At 45.8% G+C, this 15069-nt stretch overlaps 1 protein-coding gene across 6 annotated transcripts in view; it reads left to right on the top strand.

The window, feature by feature from the left end:
- LOC128907247 (chromatin remodeling regulator CECR2) overlaps positions 1-15069 on the top strand; it is a 138616-nt gene that overhangs the window by 79766 nt on the left and 43781 nt on the right. For 5 of the 6 annotated variants that reach the window (XM_054195913.1, XM_054195887.1, XM_054195877.1 and 2 more), the window contains exon 2: positions 5802-5896. Coding sequence is in view for 3 of the 6 variants with exons in the window: in XM_054195887.1 (XP_054051862.1) it covers positions 5802-5896 (95 nt within the window). In the remaining 3 variants the exon portion in view is untranslated. Of the gene's footprint in view, positions 1-5596; positions 5621-5801; positions 5897-15069 lie in introns of those variants that run through there. The other variant, XM_054195904.1, reaches the window with a different exon arrangement.

Genomic DNA, 15069 nt, shown 5'->3' with positions numbered 1-15069 from the left:
CCTGGAGTAACATTATGCCCCTATTTACGTGCTTGAAATAGCCTTCAAAGTCTGCTCACAGAAAGTGGAGGGAGGTAGAGTTCTCAGAAGGCACTGACAAATGTTAAGGGGGGACCTGAAGAAACAGGAAAAGGGAATACCTTTGCTGCTCTTGCTTTTTCCCCCTCCCCAAATGATAGTCCCCTTCTGACAGGGTAGCTTTTCTCATCCCTCAGATGGTAGGTCTTCATCCCCTGTCCTCACACACACTGGTCCGACGGCTCAGAGAAGATACGGGACTTCTGCGGTGCCAAGTGTCACTAAATCTCTTCACCTCGTGTCCCTGAAGCTACTGTAGAAGGCCAACTTGGCTCCGCCTGAGCTCCTGGTCCCCAGGGGTGAGATCGAAGATGATGATGTTTCCTTGAGGAGAGCTGCTGACTCGTTCCCTGCTGTCAGGAGCACAGGAAGAGCAGAGCATTCAGCACCCACTCTTCCTGTGGTGGAAAGGTGGAGTGGAGAATCTGGGGGCCCTTTTGGCTCAGGAAGCCATAAAGCCCTGGAGCATCATATAGAGAGGGGGCATCGTGCAGGGTCCTGCAGGACTGTGGAGCATTGCGAGAGGTGCATCCAGCTGCAGACTTGGAGAACGGGTGGTGTCTCCAACTAGATGCTTAAAAGTAAGGTAACATGGCTGGGAGATTCCATCATGAGCCCTAATTTCTTTCTGACTTTACGGCAGCCATCAGAACCCACTGCTGTTTGCGCTTCTAGGGTATCGTGGCCATAGGAATACCCCTAACTCCCCGCAAGGCCCTCCTGGCTTGTCATACAGAGCAGGGCACTCTCAGTAAGTTTCATATTTTGAAAACTCTTCCCATATGATGGCAGCAATCACAAGCAGGGAGAGCATGGCACTGGGCCGTGGAAACCACTCTGGCTGCTGGTAGGGGCGCTTGTTTTTTTCAGGCGTGCTGAGTACATCCTAGGGGCTAAGCGCACCGACAGACCAACAAGCTGAGTTGTGGGGGTTGGCAGAGCACAACTGGCTCATGGTGTAGCTGGATCCTGTCACCTCAGCTCTGGGACGGTGTCCGGCTATTCATTGCATTGGCCTTCTGCTGCTGCTTTGGGTCAATCGGCTGCCGAAAAGAGTGCGCCATGCTTTCCTCTCTGGGATGTGTTGGAGCAAGCAGTGATCCCTCCCCAAGTCCCTGTGTCCTCTTCACAGCTGGGGAATGTCTGGCACTTTGGTGGGGAGGGCAACTGGAGCTCCTAGCCGGAGATGTGAAGCACACACACCGGCTTCAGGCAACATGGAGGTAAATAGCGCTCCCTTGGAAGCATTTCAGACCTGCAGTTGACTTCCCATCTTCCTGCCCAATCCCAGTACTCTTGCATGAATTCACCTGACTGTTGCCCAGGTACCTGTTGTCATTCATTATCTGTGAGGGGAAAAGAACGTCCTGACTCGATTTAGTGACGGCGTTGAAGTTTCAGCGCATGGGTTGGGGCTGGCTCAGCACAGCCGACTGGTAGCTTTTGGTGATCTCCTAAAGCCTCTGCAAAAGCCTGTTGAGTCACTTGAGAGTATCGCAATGGAAAGCTGATAACAGCAGTGGTATGGAAATAGAGCTGAAGGGATTGGAGTTTTTAAACTGATGGCTAACTTGGACAAGGCTTAGCTGTGCTTAAACTGGTTACGTTCATCAGATTCGGTTATGGATGATTCAGCTCCAGCACAGCAGAAGCCTTTAAACTGTAGTCCTGTACCTCAGCACCCAGCCCGTTCACGCAGGGCTCTTTCATGTGCTGGGCTTGCCTGTGGTTTTGGAGGAACCCATCTTTGTGATGTCGCCCTCCGAGCGGACAGCTTGCGGGGAGCTGGAGTCTGACCGGCTGCTTTCTGTCATTCAGAAAGCCAGCAAGATGCCTCCATTACCTCTGCGCTGGTGTTGGTGAGAGTGGTGCCACTGCTGTCACCGTTGTGGACTCATTTGTTTACTTTTACCTGCGAAGGCAATTGTCTTTCCTCTCAAAAGTCTGGGCAGATACTGAAAAAGGAGTATGCATCGGGCAACGTGGGGCTTGGGTCACCACGTGTGTGGAGGCCACAGCACTTAGGTGCTGCCAAGAGCAGACGGAAGCAGCCATTGCAGCAAAACGCAGGTGATATCAGGGTTTAATAGATGCTTACAGCAGCTCTGGGGGGAGCAGCATTCGCTTCAGACCCAAACTTTTCTCCCAGCCCATCCCTGCCAGCTATTTTCCCAGGGAGCGGGGAGGGAGGGGTTGGTGCCCTCTCGCCCACCCTGGCTAACCCTGCTTTGGGCCAGTGCTTCTCCCAGGCGAGGTGGTCACCCTTGCTCCAGCGGCCGCCTCTTCCCGACAGCCTTCGCCTGACTCAGGGGGGATTTAGTCCCGGGCTGGGGGGAGGGAAAGACGTTAAACAGGCTTTTCCCTAATGAGGTGTGACGCCAGCTGGAGAGGGGGAGAATCCTGCTTTTCTCCTGTCTGTTGCTCTCTCCAGCTAGAGGAGGAGGAGGAGGAGGAGATGTATCTCCCCCCCCCTCCTTCCTCTGCTGATTTGCTGCCTCTTCTGTTTCCTTTCTGTGCCGTTCCCAAAGCGTTTTGGCAAGGTTCAGATTTCTGTGCTCACAGCTCAGTGCTCAAAGAGAAAAGGAGAAAAACAAAAGGGTTGGAGGCGTGGGGGGGATGGTGGCTGGGAGGAAGCTCAGCCGCTCGCCCTGGCCAGGCCCAGGCCCGAGGAGCCCAGGGACCGGCGGCCACGGGCAGGGTTTGCCCTCAGGACCAGGGTGGGGTTTGGTGGCCTCTTTCTCCTGGGAGTCCCTGGCGTCACCTCTGCTCAGATGCACCGCTTGAGCCCCCTGCTGCTTTGCCGGCCCTCGCTTGTTGGAGGGGAGGGCTGGAAAAATAAGGTTTATTCCTCCTCCTGCAAAATGTGGGATGAAGCATTAAGTGAAAACCCGAGGGGATCCTAACTCTTTGTTCACGGTCCTGAGATGTTAAGATTTGCATCGCATCCTCCTGGTCCCTGGTGCTCCCATAGTACTCTGGACACATGTGAAACATCCAGGATTTAGGTGGTTTGGGGTAGAAAGCTGGAAAATCCAGCAGGATAGAAAATTGTGACATTCAGTTAAAAAGGGCTAGTGGACCCAGCCCTGGGTCCTCTTGCCCTATATCAAGCAGCGACAGAAAAAAAGTAGACAAAAACTTTACAGGACAACACTAGGATGTTTTTTTCCAAGGTAGACAATCACTGTAATACTTGGACTGTGCCATTACCGTAACGCACTGGCACTGGGTGTGACTGTCGGTAGGGACCAGAGGACTGGGGTGGGCTACAGGCAGCACCCATGGCACTGGGGAGTGCGGTGCAAGCACCTGTCTATAGAGGTGCCGACAGCATCACGCCTGTTAATGACAGACCTTCGTTAGCCCGTTGCTATGTGTTGCTGATTAATCCTGACTCGTGCCAGAGCCCCTTAACCCAGGGTGGCGCTGGGACTCCGTGTCGATCTGTGTGCCCAGTGGCACAAAACCATCAGTGGCCAGGTTGGGTCCCCAGATCGGTGCTGCAGCTGCCATGGTGGCGGGGAAGGGGAGGACCCATCTGGGAGAGAGGAGGCAGCAAGAGAGGGGGGAAAATCACGCACCAGGTGTTTTGGGGGAGACTTGTGGGTCCCCTGCCCGGGAGACAGCACCTTGCCCAGTGCCCGAGGAATGTCCCCCAGCTCCCAGGGTGACCGGCGGGCTCCAAAAATGTAAAGGTCATTCCTGGGCCTGGAAAACAATGGATGCAGATAGGAGCTATCTGAGCCATTGCTTAAGGAGTGTTAGTCAAACAGCAGGCTGAAAAGGCTCACGGGAAGCAATTTAAATATTCCTTCATACAAAAGGCTGTCGCATCCTAGCAGAGGCAGGCTGCTGACTGACAGCTCTAGTGCTCAAGTGTACGTGGATGATGGAGAGGCTGAATGCGGGCGGGGGGACATCCTGGAGACTTTCTTCCCCCCTGCCCTTTATTCTGAGTCCTAACATCAGGCTTCACAAGCTGCAAGTTTACTGTGATAACACACCTGGGATGTTTTAGCACATCGCTTACTTTGTTGTGGTTTTTTTTCCACCCCTCTCAGGTATATTTTGTTAGAAGGCAGATGTCCGCTAAAGTAATTTACAAATAAAATAAGCCAACGCTTCCAAAATACTAACTGCTTACCAAGTGAATTCACTCGGTAATTGCTATTTATATAGCGTGATTATTATTTATACAACAATAAAATGACTCTCTCCAAGGGATGAGAAGCAACTGCAGTTTTTGTAATAACTTGTCATTAGGCAGGGTAGTCATCTAGAAGCCAGAACAGAGATTCTTTGGACTTTTCCTAGCTCCGTGGCAGGGACGATGTCAGGCTTTGGCTGCCCACCGCCCTTTCCTTGCCTTGAGTTTCCACATATAATAGATGCATTTAATACATTCTTCACAGGGCGGGTGTCAGGCTTCCACTCGTGAAGCACTTTGGATGTTGCACAAGAGGTAAATAAGAGTGGTGTTGATAATGAAAATATGCCATTAATACATTTCCAATAAAAAACTACAAGCGGCATTTAATCTGCAATCTGTTATCAATAATTTTATTACCGCAGTTACTGCGGTCTAATAAAAAAGCACTTTCTCTTCTTTATTGGGTAAGTGCCAAAACGTTTATCCTTTATTCTCTGGCCATTAACCTTTATTCTGTAGCCATTAGCTTAGCCATTTGTGTAACAGTCTGCTGAGTAACATTCAAGTAGGAGTTTGTATTCAATCCATTATTTACTCTGAAACCCAAAAAGAATAGCTTCTTATGCCTGTGTTGCTTATCCATATTAAATCTTGTTAAGTGCTGTATACTACTGATGATAAGTCTTGCAGGAAGTGGGTTTTTCTTACTGTGAATTATTTTCTGGCATATAAATGAAACTGTAGTTAACCTAGTAATATTTTGAAAACAAAGCTTGAAATTGCTAGCTGAAAACTAGATATTTCTCACGATATGTGCGAAATTCATAATAACTACATTTCAGAGATTTATCCGTTTTATGGATCAGTTCCTACATCAGACCTTTATGTGAACTTCGTCATGCTGAAATAAGCCATGATCCTCTCCAAAAAGGGTTGAGATTTTGGGTCATGAGGTTTGACTTCCCTCCATCCTTTCTTTCTTTCTTACTGAAGGGGGAAAAGAACAAAACGAACAAGAAACAAGTTAAATAATCAAAATGCTTCCTTTTCGTTGAGGCATTTGCTTGCTAGCTGTCAGCCATTTCTGGCTATCCATCTGAAACTGCTACTTCTCTCTGTAAGTGTCTTTTAGGGCCACGCTTTCTGAGCACATCTTTTAAATGAACTCACCAGCCTTAGCGAGTGGAAAGCAAAGCAGGAGAATGAAACTGTTGATTCCTGCCCGTCAGCTTGAACACGGGAGAAATCATGGGTTTCTTATTAGGCTGTAGTATCTCAACCTCACTGAACCCTATTTTTCGGTTTCCAGACAAAAGCGTTAGTCTTCTGGCTGGAGAGTGACATTCAGTGAAAGCCTTTCAAGGTCTTCCCATAAACTCTTGCAACAAAGAGGTAGTAGTAGCAGTGTTGTTAATGAAGGGGAATGTCGGCTTACCCGGTGTATGCTTTGCTGCTGTACACATACTTGAGGCTGCTTGGGTCTTTTTGGTCCTGATCAGCCAGCAGTAAATTTTAAGGAATTAGTTTGATGGTTGGAATTTTTTTATTATTTTTTTTTCTCCCTGCTCATTAGGAACTGGAAGCTGCTCTTCACAGGGATGATGTGGAGTTTATCAGTGACCTGATTGCCTGCCTTCTTCAAGGTTGCTATCAGCGCAGAGACATCACGTGAGTAACCTCGCTCTATGGCTTAAGCGCTTTGCAAGGGGAGCTAATTAACACGGTCGCAGGGATGTTTCACGGCTTTAGAGTGATGACGTGGCAGTGATCGGCAGCCACCAGCAATCAGGCCAGATGCTTCACCGAGTGGAAGGGAATTCCAGCTCTTCTTGGGTTGAGTTGCAGGTTTTTAATTTTACAGACCCATTGTTAAGCCAACTTGTTTGTTCAGGTCCCGTGCAAATCTGTTTGATGCTCTGCTGTAGAACTAGAGCATACAGTGAACGTTCACATCTGCTGTTGTGCTCTGCACTCTATTTGGTCAAATTAGTGATATCACAGTAAGTCTTTAAACGATCACATATGTTTTTAACATTTTATATGTGTTGTACGGAATAAAACGTGCTGCTCTGCAGCCACCTCACTTACATGGCAGATCCCATTGCTTTGCAGAGGGACAATTGTAATTATGTTCTTGGAAATAAGAGGAGCACTGGAATTGGTTCAGTTGCAGGATGTTGGAAAGTGATTTGACATGTTCTCCTGATGTTTCAACATCCAGAGACACTTTGTTAGTGTCCACCAAAGTAGCCTCCCAAACTGAGACAACTGTAGAACATCACTCTTTGGAGGATCACCACTCACGCAGTGAAATGTGCTCCCAGTGATAACGAAGGCTTGTTGCGGTGTGTTTTGTTTGTTCTTCTGTGAATCGTGTTAATGGCAAAGCATAACTGTGGAGACGAAGACAGCTTGGCAACATTTGCAGTTGCTTAGAAAGAGGAGTTAAGCAATCCTGCTCCCTAAGATTCCCCTCTTGCACCCAGCTTAGGCTGGTGCATTGGCATAACCATAGGTATTTACATTGAAAGCTCTATTTCTAATTAACTGCTTATGTTCAACAAAATTTACATAGTTTATTTTTATATCTATATCTGCCACTTAAGGAGGTTCTCTTGCACTGCTGGGTTGATGTTCAGCATAAGTGGGTATCGGGACCTGAACCAGGCAACTGCACTGTATTTACTGTCTCTGAATGAAACTGATGTGATGAGAAGCTTGATTGTAAAGGGACTGCAATTGTGTGTACCTCCTTCATCAAAATAGCCACAGAGCAATATCATCTTGCTTATAAACATGAGGCAAGTTTATTTCTTCATTCCAGAAACACCAGAAAGTAGTGGCTTAAGTGTTTTGCCCACCTTAACCAGCTTACCCTTGTAGGAGCAGTGAGAGATTTGTCTTTGATAAATTTCATAAATTCCAGATTGTGAGGCTCTCCTAAACTCTCCAGATCTAAGTGTTCACTTAGCAATTGCATGGTTTAATTGCCTCCCCTTTCTCAGCTGTTTTAACTAACAAAATTCAGGGATGAATCATGGGTGAGTCGTTGGGCATTGGCAAGTTGTCTGTAATGTCATCGCAGAAGGAAGAGTGGGTAGCCCAGCCGTGGCTTTGTGCAGCCTAGTCAGTGTGCGGATGCAGCGTAGGTAGGTGCCTACGTAGCTGTTGCTGTGTGTCTCTCCACGTACGAGAGGTGCCGTAGGAAACGGAGGAGCGTGCAGTCACGTAGTGAAGTCGTGAGAACGACCTTACACATCGCCCGAACGGTTGTGCTGGGGAAAGCACGAGGTGGCTGAAGGAGAAACCAGCTGCAGCCTTTCTGCAGCACCTCCTGTAGCAGGGGGCGACCTCATGGGCAGGGGAGTAACGAGGAAAGTCATTTCTGCAGAGGAGATGGGGAAAAGAGCATAACAGGAGCAGCGCGGTGGAAATGGCCGAAGAAATGTATCGGGAAAACTGCCTGGAGCCACTGGGACGTTAGGGAGCTGGGCTCTGAAGCGCTGCAGGGGAAGCCATGAGGGAGGCTATCTGGAAACAGAACGAAAGGTGCTGTATGCAGAGGGATGTCACGAAGGAAGAAGCACTAAGACATAGTCTAAACACAGAAATCTATAGATAAATGAGAATAAAAATGATGGCTTGGATACACCTCTGAGAAACAAACTTGCCCCACTGTTTTTTTCACACTTACAAACCAGCCATGAAATTTTTACCCAAGATGAATGTGTGTTTTTTAAAGCATAAAATGCTCCTTGTTCCTTACACATTTATTTCCAACACCTTTGTTCCCTCTAACCCGAGTTCAAGAGATGCACAACTTCCCTACCGTACCTAGTTTTTCCCCAGTTAATGGTAAGGAGTTGAGCAGCTAATCGATTTTTAAGAGTGCTCAGCAGAGACACGCAAATGTAAGAGGCAGATTTTGTGTGGAGTTTAGATTTGGCTTTTCACAATGGGCCAGGACTCTGTATTTTTTCTTTTGCAGACAGATCGTAGGTATCTGTCTCGCGTGGGAAAAATTAGGAGTTTCACAGACCATCACAGTGGCATCACAGCAGCGATTTCTCCAGTCATTTCTGCTCCACATCCTCCTGCCGAGGCTGTGAGCTGTTAATCTTTAGGCTGTAAACTTTACTCCCTGTTGCACCTCAGAGGGGAAGGTAGGAGCTTGTTCTCATCCTTGTTCTTGGGCTGGAGCACTGCAGCTCAAGCACAAGATGCTTCCTATAACCTCCTATAGAACATAGTTTACCTACCTCTCCAAGGCGTTTTGAGGTTTAATTAGTTTTGTATCAAGTCTTACCTCTTTGATGGCCAAAATGTCATCTGTCTATGCTTTCTCACAGTCCGTCTGGAAGCAGCTTGTTGTTCTCGTCACATCTGTTTTGACGGCGTGCAGAACTTGCGGCTGACGTGGGCTGCCTGGCTTTAATCATGCATCATAGAGGGGTATAAAACTGTCACATACCTTTGCTAATTATAATGTGCTCTCAAGTAATTTTGGAAGTGGAACCTAGCTGAGAGCCCTTCTAATGCACAATTTAACGTACTCTAGTTTGATTTCCTTATTATTCTTTTTTTTTTTTTAAATGAGATTAGTACCTTTCTAGGGTTCTGTGGTTCTTGGTTTTGAAGTAGAGAAACTTTGCCTTGGTTTTGATATTCTTTATGGCAGACTTTTTTTAAAATAAAAGAATTACGTATGGGAGAGATTAGTTTTTCCCCTGCTTGATGGCTCAGGAGTGTTGAATGTCTGGCAACTTAAGGTTATCTTTGAGTTATGGATATCTGCGTTTAACTACAGAGACTACTTAATGGGATGCCACATGATCTTCTCCAAATTCTTATTTTTCGTAACCTATCATAGCTGTTAGGAGCGCTCTTCGTTGACCTGGTTCTTGTTGTGTTAAGCACTGTAGAAGAACAGAACAAAAAAGAGATGGGAGGCTGCATGTCTGGCTTTGAGCATCTTCAGCGATGACCCCGTAGCCGTCCTTGCCTGTCACCGGGTGGTTTGAGCACTTGGCCAGGACAGTTTCCCTGTTGCTCTCCTCTTTTTGCTCTGACCCAAAATACTTTTGTGCCATGATCTGCAGCTTTTGTTGTTCTATGAGTAGCCTTCATAGTATTCGTATGCCATCCATACCATCTAGCTACTAACCACGTAATAACTAATATCCTTGAAGGTTTTTGTATGATCTCTCTGCTTGATTTTACGCTATAGGCACCATTTGGTTTGATGCCAGTGGGTTTACTCATACATTTTTTCCTGCCTCTAACTTTTGTGCACAGGCATTGAAACATCTATGTTTTCTTTTAATTGTTTCAAAATGCAACTGCCTGGACAGCAGGGAGTGAGGAGGGAGAAAACTATTAGTAGAATTTGGGGTTTATAAGAAATAAATAAAAATTAAGCGGTTTGAAAAAATACTGGTGCTTGTTTCAGATACTCTCTGATATAAATTGGGCAGCTGCATAGTCCCTAGGGGCTGCCACTTTAATTCCAGCAGGAAATGCGACTTGATGACTTGTATCAAGACAGGAAGATCAGAGCTTCAGCTAACGGCAACAGCCACAGCAGGAGCCTTCTGCAGCTGTTTTTAAGTAAGAAGTGATGGTGTGACATGGATGTGTACACTCAACTAAAATAATCCAGAAAAGCTCCCGCTGTTCAGCATTTCTTTGGGTGAAACTCATTCTTCACTGCTCTGTTATTGCATTTTTGCTATTTTTCTAATGTGATGGCATAAAAAGTTTCAATGACTTTATCACATTTCTCATTGGGAGACGTGTTTTGTGTGCTGCTATTGTCTCCTGAAAAACATTTTAATTGCTTTTTCTTATAACATATTTTATTTTTTGTTTTTTCAACACGGATGAAGGTGCCAGAAAGTGAGGAGGAGGGGAAACAATACCTCTGCTCTTGCCTATGCCCCATGAGATTATTTTTTTTTTATTATACCCCAGGAGATTGGTCCATCACTGTAGCTGAAAACTATCTAATTGACTTCTGTGGCACCACACACAGCATTTGCTTCCTTAGGAACCTCAATTATTTTTTCTCTTGTTATTTCTTCCCTTAATGCATTGGAATTTTTTTTCCCAAGTGGATCATGTTTTGCTCCCATCTTAAGTTCTTTCTGGATCTGTAAACTAACCTTGGACTCTTTGGCCTGTAGTTTGCACCTGGTTTGTTCTGATGTGGATAATAAGAGGATATTCCTTAACTCCTCTTCCCTCCCCCGCAATTGACTTAATTATTTTTTTCATATCTTTAGTGGTGGCATTGAGAAATACTCCCAGTATGGTATCTAAAGAGCTATATTCCCTACTTGTTGAATTGCCAGTCAAGAATACCGCCTCTGTTCTGCTTATTTTCTAATGCTTGTTCTGTAACCATTTATTTGAGCTTTAATCAGAAAGAGAGGAGGGGTAATCTGAAATCTTCTAACCCACTAGGGAAGAATGCCCATTTCTGAGGACTGTGTTTGATAGCTCTGAGTATTTCACTTCTTCCTTCTGCTTTTTCGCTTTTTTCCGTCCTTGTCCTTTATTCTGTGTGGACTACGTCTTTACAGGCTACTTCAGGGGTACCCCAGGTCTCATGTTTTGGTAGAAGTGCCCTCAATAAAACACTTAACATCTTGAAACTGCCCTTCTGCATGTGACTAAGGGAGCTGTGCCCTTTAAGAACCGCTGTACATTGGTCCGGTCTGGGGGATAAAGTGGCGGGTCAACAGGGATAACTGACAAACCAATGGCAAGTTTTCAGTCTCATGGATACTGCAGTGAACCGGGTTTCAGGAATAGCTAGGCCAAGGTACTAAGATAATCTGAAGGAATTCAACACTTCAGTCCACACCATGATATCTGGGGCAGCCAGCCTAAACTCAGTCGCAGCAGACCTGGGGACCAACACCTTTCGGAAAGAGTTTTAATAGATGGCTCTTGCAGTTGTGCCAGTGACCTTGATTATAACAACTGTTTCAATGGCCCAGTCACAAAGCACCTCACTAACTCAGAGTCATATTCATGAATGCCAAGTGAATATCAACAAGATCAGCATTATTTACAGTCTGACTTTTAACAAGTGCTGCCTTGCATACATCATGGAGATTGGTGGATGGCCTCTGGAATTGACGCAGTATCATCAGCGCAGGAGATACCATGAGGGGGCAAGGGAGATGAAGTGGCTACATTGCTCATCTTGAATCTAATATTAATATTTATTATAATAACAGCCAAGCCACGCAAGGTGAGCCTTTTAAAGGGTAAAAAGTGAAAATGAGGCAGCTGGCAGATGTTGGGAAAGGAAGGATGAGATTACAGCAGTAAAATAACACGGTCATTCAGAGATTAATGAGAAGCACAGTGGAATAAAATTATAGAGTTCAAGTATAAATAAAGCTAAGTAAATGTCTTTGATTCTCAGATGGATAAAATGAATCTTTAAAGAAGAATTTGAAGAAAAGTTGGTAGCATGTTCTGGAAGTACTATTCCATAGACGTGGTGGAGAATAAGGAATGAAAATGGTGGAAGAAAGAGAGAGCGTGAAAGCTGTGCTATTACTGTCAGGGCAGATGGATGAGAGACAAATAGATTGGATAGCTGGGGAGAGGGAGTTATGCGGAACATTGACAGGGAGGAATAGGTGGCTAAACTTAAAAGGATGAATAGAGAACAGTCAGTGAAAGGTCTTGGAGACTGCAATGATGTCATCATGCCGATGTCAGAGCTTGAAATATGAAATGGATGGCTGTATTTTTAAGTTATTGATGTTGCAAACCAAGTACTCAAGAGAGGAGGAAGAAAGCAACAATGAAGAAAGAAATTGAGAAGGCAAGTGAAAACATCTTCTCCGTTGAAGGAAGAAGACAAAGAGGGATGGAGAAAGAGGGAGAGGATGTGGAAGTTTTCTCTGCATGGAATCTTTGCCCTCACTTTTGAGACTTGTATTTCAAGGTAGTGATGCTCCAACCTACCTGTGTAGGATTTTTGCTCCAGCATGGTTGCAGGCCACCTCCCAGCACTCAGCCAGGTTTAGAAACCAATTTTTAGCCCAAAGGTGAATACTACAGAAGTTCTGAAATTATTTTGTTGGAGCCTTTTAAGCCCCACTGAGTTTGATGAACAGTCGGAGTGGCTGCTGGCCAGCTGCTAAGCCACTATGATGATTTGGTGGTGTCACATCAGTCTTTGTTCTAAGTCACCTATACTTTTAGGTTTTATCTCATCTTACCTTCCGTCCTTCCTCAGTTCCCATCTGGTTCAACCAGTGCAGTAGTTTAAATTTGGAGAAAAGAAGAGGAAAAGCCTGTTCTGAAATTAATCCCGAAAGGAACTTCTTTAGGACCGATTTATTTATCTGTAAAAACTTGGGTTTATCCATTTTCCCAAAAAACTTGTAATCTGTGGGGCTGGTAATGAATTTGACAAGCTTGTTTTCTTCAAGGCAACCCCATGCTAGGTGTTTTTTTCCTTAGAAGAGACTCTCTTCTCCCACACTAAGCATATTTTCTATGAGCAGCAAGGCACATAACGGCTTGTTTCATATGGATTTGTGCCATAATACATGCATGTGTCCTGTTTCCCCATCATCATCAAGACAATAACTCTAGCTTCTTCCCCACAGTGCTCATCATCACTATAAAACCCTAAGGTCCTCTCTACAGTCCCTAAACAATTGGAAGAGCTTACGGCGCAGCAATACTGTTGTGTTTCCTTATGGCTATGAATTGGGAGCATGCTTTCCGTTGATGGGTACTAGGAATGAACAATGCAGCATTAAGCTGGCTTCACTTGTTCTTCAAGGATCCAGGAATGAATAGTAAGTAATGATCCTCTTCCAGTCTGAATGTGAGGCACAGTGAGCCTCATTCCTATTTGCTCTTTCAGAATATAGGAGACGTATTTTGGTTTTTCATAAGTTAATTGGCTCCAACTCCCAAGGGTTGATCTGCTTCTCTTCAGAAAGAGCGTCACCATCAAACAATGGTAGTAGAAAGAAAGAAGCATGTGGGTGAAACTTGTCAAGCACAGATTGAAGCCTTGGTTAAATGCAGGTGAAAGTAATTGATGGGAGAAGCAAAATGCCATCCCAGAACAACCGAAGCTCTTGCTGTCTTACCAGCTCTGTTCACAAGGTGAAAGTTGGCCTCTAGGTACGTTCCCTTATTCTGGACCATCCAGAAAGCTGTGTTCATCCCTCCAGAGACACAGATTACTATGGCTTGATCTCCGTTTCATCACATCCGGAGTAACTTGTTGGGCATATGCTGTGTGCTTGGTTGTCAAGGTCACAGAGAATAAGACAAAAAAAGGGGGAAAAAACTCCATTCCTTAAAAGTCAAAGCGTGCACATGGAGGCAGCGTGTGGCAAGCGCAGAGTGCGCAGCAGCGATTCTCACACTTCATTGTGTCTGTGTGGCAGTCAAGATACTTCCCTCAAGGACTGCACGTCTTTTCCAGGTCAGATCAGTATGTGCTGGCTATACGTCCGGCATGCATGAACCAAAGTCTCCCTTAGCAGAACCTTTCAAAGCAGTAGCTGGAAGCCTGCATCTTAACCAGGCCTCTCATCCCACACCAGCATTACCCAAATGCCCCTTGCACTGATTGACAGAGTTGGCTTCTCCCAAGGTACTTGTTTCGTTCTTGAGCACTCAGATCCTTCTCTCTCCCTTTTTATTGTATCTAACAACCTGTAACTAGTTCTTGGGTTAGTTAATAAATAGTTTAACACTGGTTCTTTTTGTTTTCCTTTTGATCCTTCAAGAGATTGCCTTTTGTTATTCAAAGCCAAAGGTGCTTGACACAGAAGCAATGCAGAAGCCCCCAGGCTTCAGACACAGTCTCTGCTGTGGGATCGTTATGCCTATAAGTGATTCCCATCGTCCGTGTCTGATAAGCCTTGGGGAAGAACTGGGCAGAGAAGAATGCAGCACTCGGAATTCCTGAGGGGTGCTGGGAGGCATCCATCCATGCGAGGACTGGAGGAGTTTCACCTGCTGATCAGGGCCTTTCACGATCAGCATTTCGCCCCGCCTAGGGACTCTCCTGCCTTTGTCTGACTTCCTTTGCAAGGCTGACAAAAAAATCTGGCCTCCTGTTTGGGGAAAGAAGGTACCTCCCTTTGTTAAGTTGAGCTTAGAAATGTCCAGGTCAGACGGTTTTGCTTTTGAGGCCCAGGAATTGTTCCTTGAGTCCAAAAACTGACCTTGGGAACTGCTGTGCCTCAGACTCTGTGCTCTGAGGAGAACCTAGGTCCTTTGCTTTTCCATTGCATGCAAAAAATTACATAATTTACTGATACCATGAGGTCTGTCAGTGTCATCAAGCCTGCTGATGTGCCTGTAAAGTCTCCAGTTTGGCATCAGTATTGCTTAATCTTCTCCTGGTGATCTTACGCTTCACCAGGAGACCAGCTGCGCCCTGTGGATCAGTGCATTCCTCCTTCAGCTGGCTCTCCTACTCTGCAACTCTGTCTCATGCACTGGTACCACCAACTTCAGTGCTGATTGTCATGACATCTCATCACTGTTATCTTCCTGTCCTTTGGTACCAGCGTACACTCCAGTGCCTTCAGTGCACACCCCGCTGTTGGCTCTGAGACTCAGGACCTCTCTTCTGCCTCCTGCCATTCTGCCTTTGCCAGTGGCATCTGTTACTCATTTTCTGATTTTGAGCCTGTCAGAAAACTCTACACTTCAAGATCTCAGGAGATTCTTGCCACTTTGTCTGAACATACTGTCAGGGAGAAATTCCCAGCCTAGCTGCTGTGATGGATCTCGTTGGATAGGGAAGCGTTGGGCTCCAGCTCTCCTCATCTCTCTGACCC

This window comes from Rissa tridactyla, chromosome 1, assembly GCF_028500815.1.
Source record: "Rissa tridactyla isolate bRisTri1 chromosome 1, bRisTri1.patW.cur.20221130, whole genome shotgun sequence".
NCBI lineage: Eukaryota > Metazoa > Chordata > Aves > Charadriiformes > Laridae > Rissa > Rissa tridactyla.
Note: the sequence above shows the minus strand (reverse complement) of the source record. Positions and strands in the feature narration are given on the sequence as shown.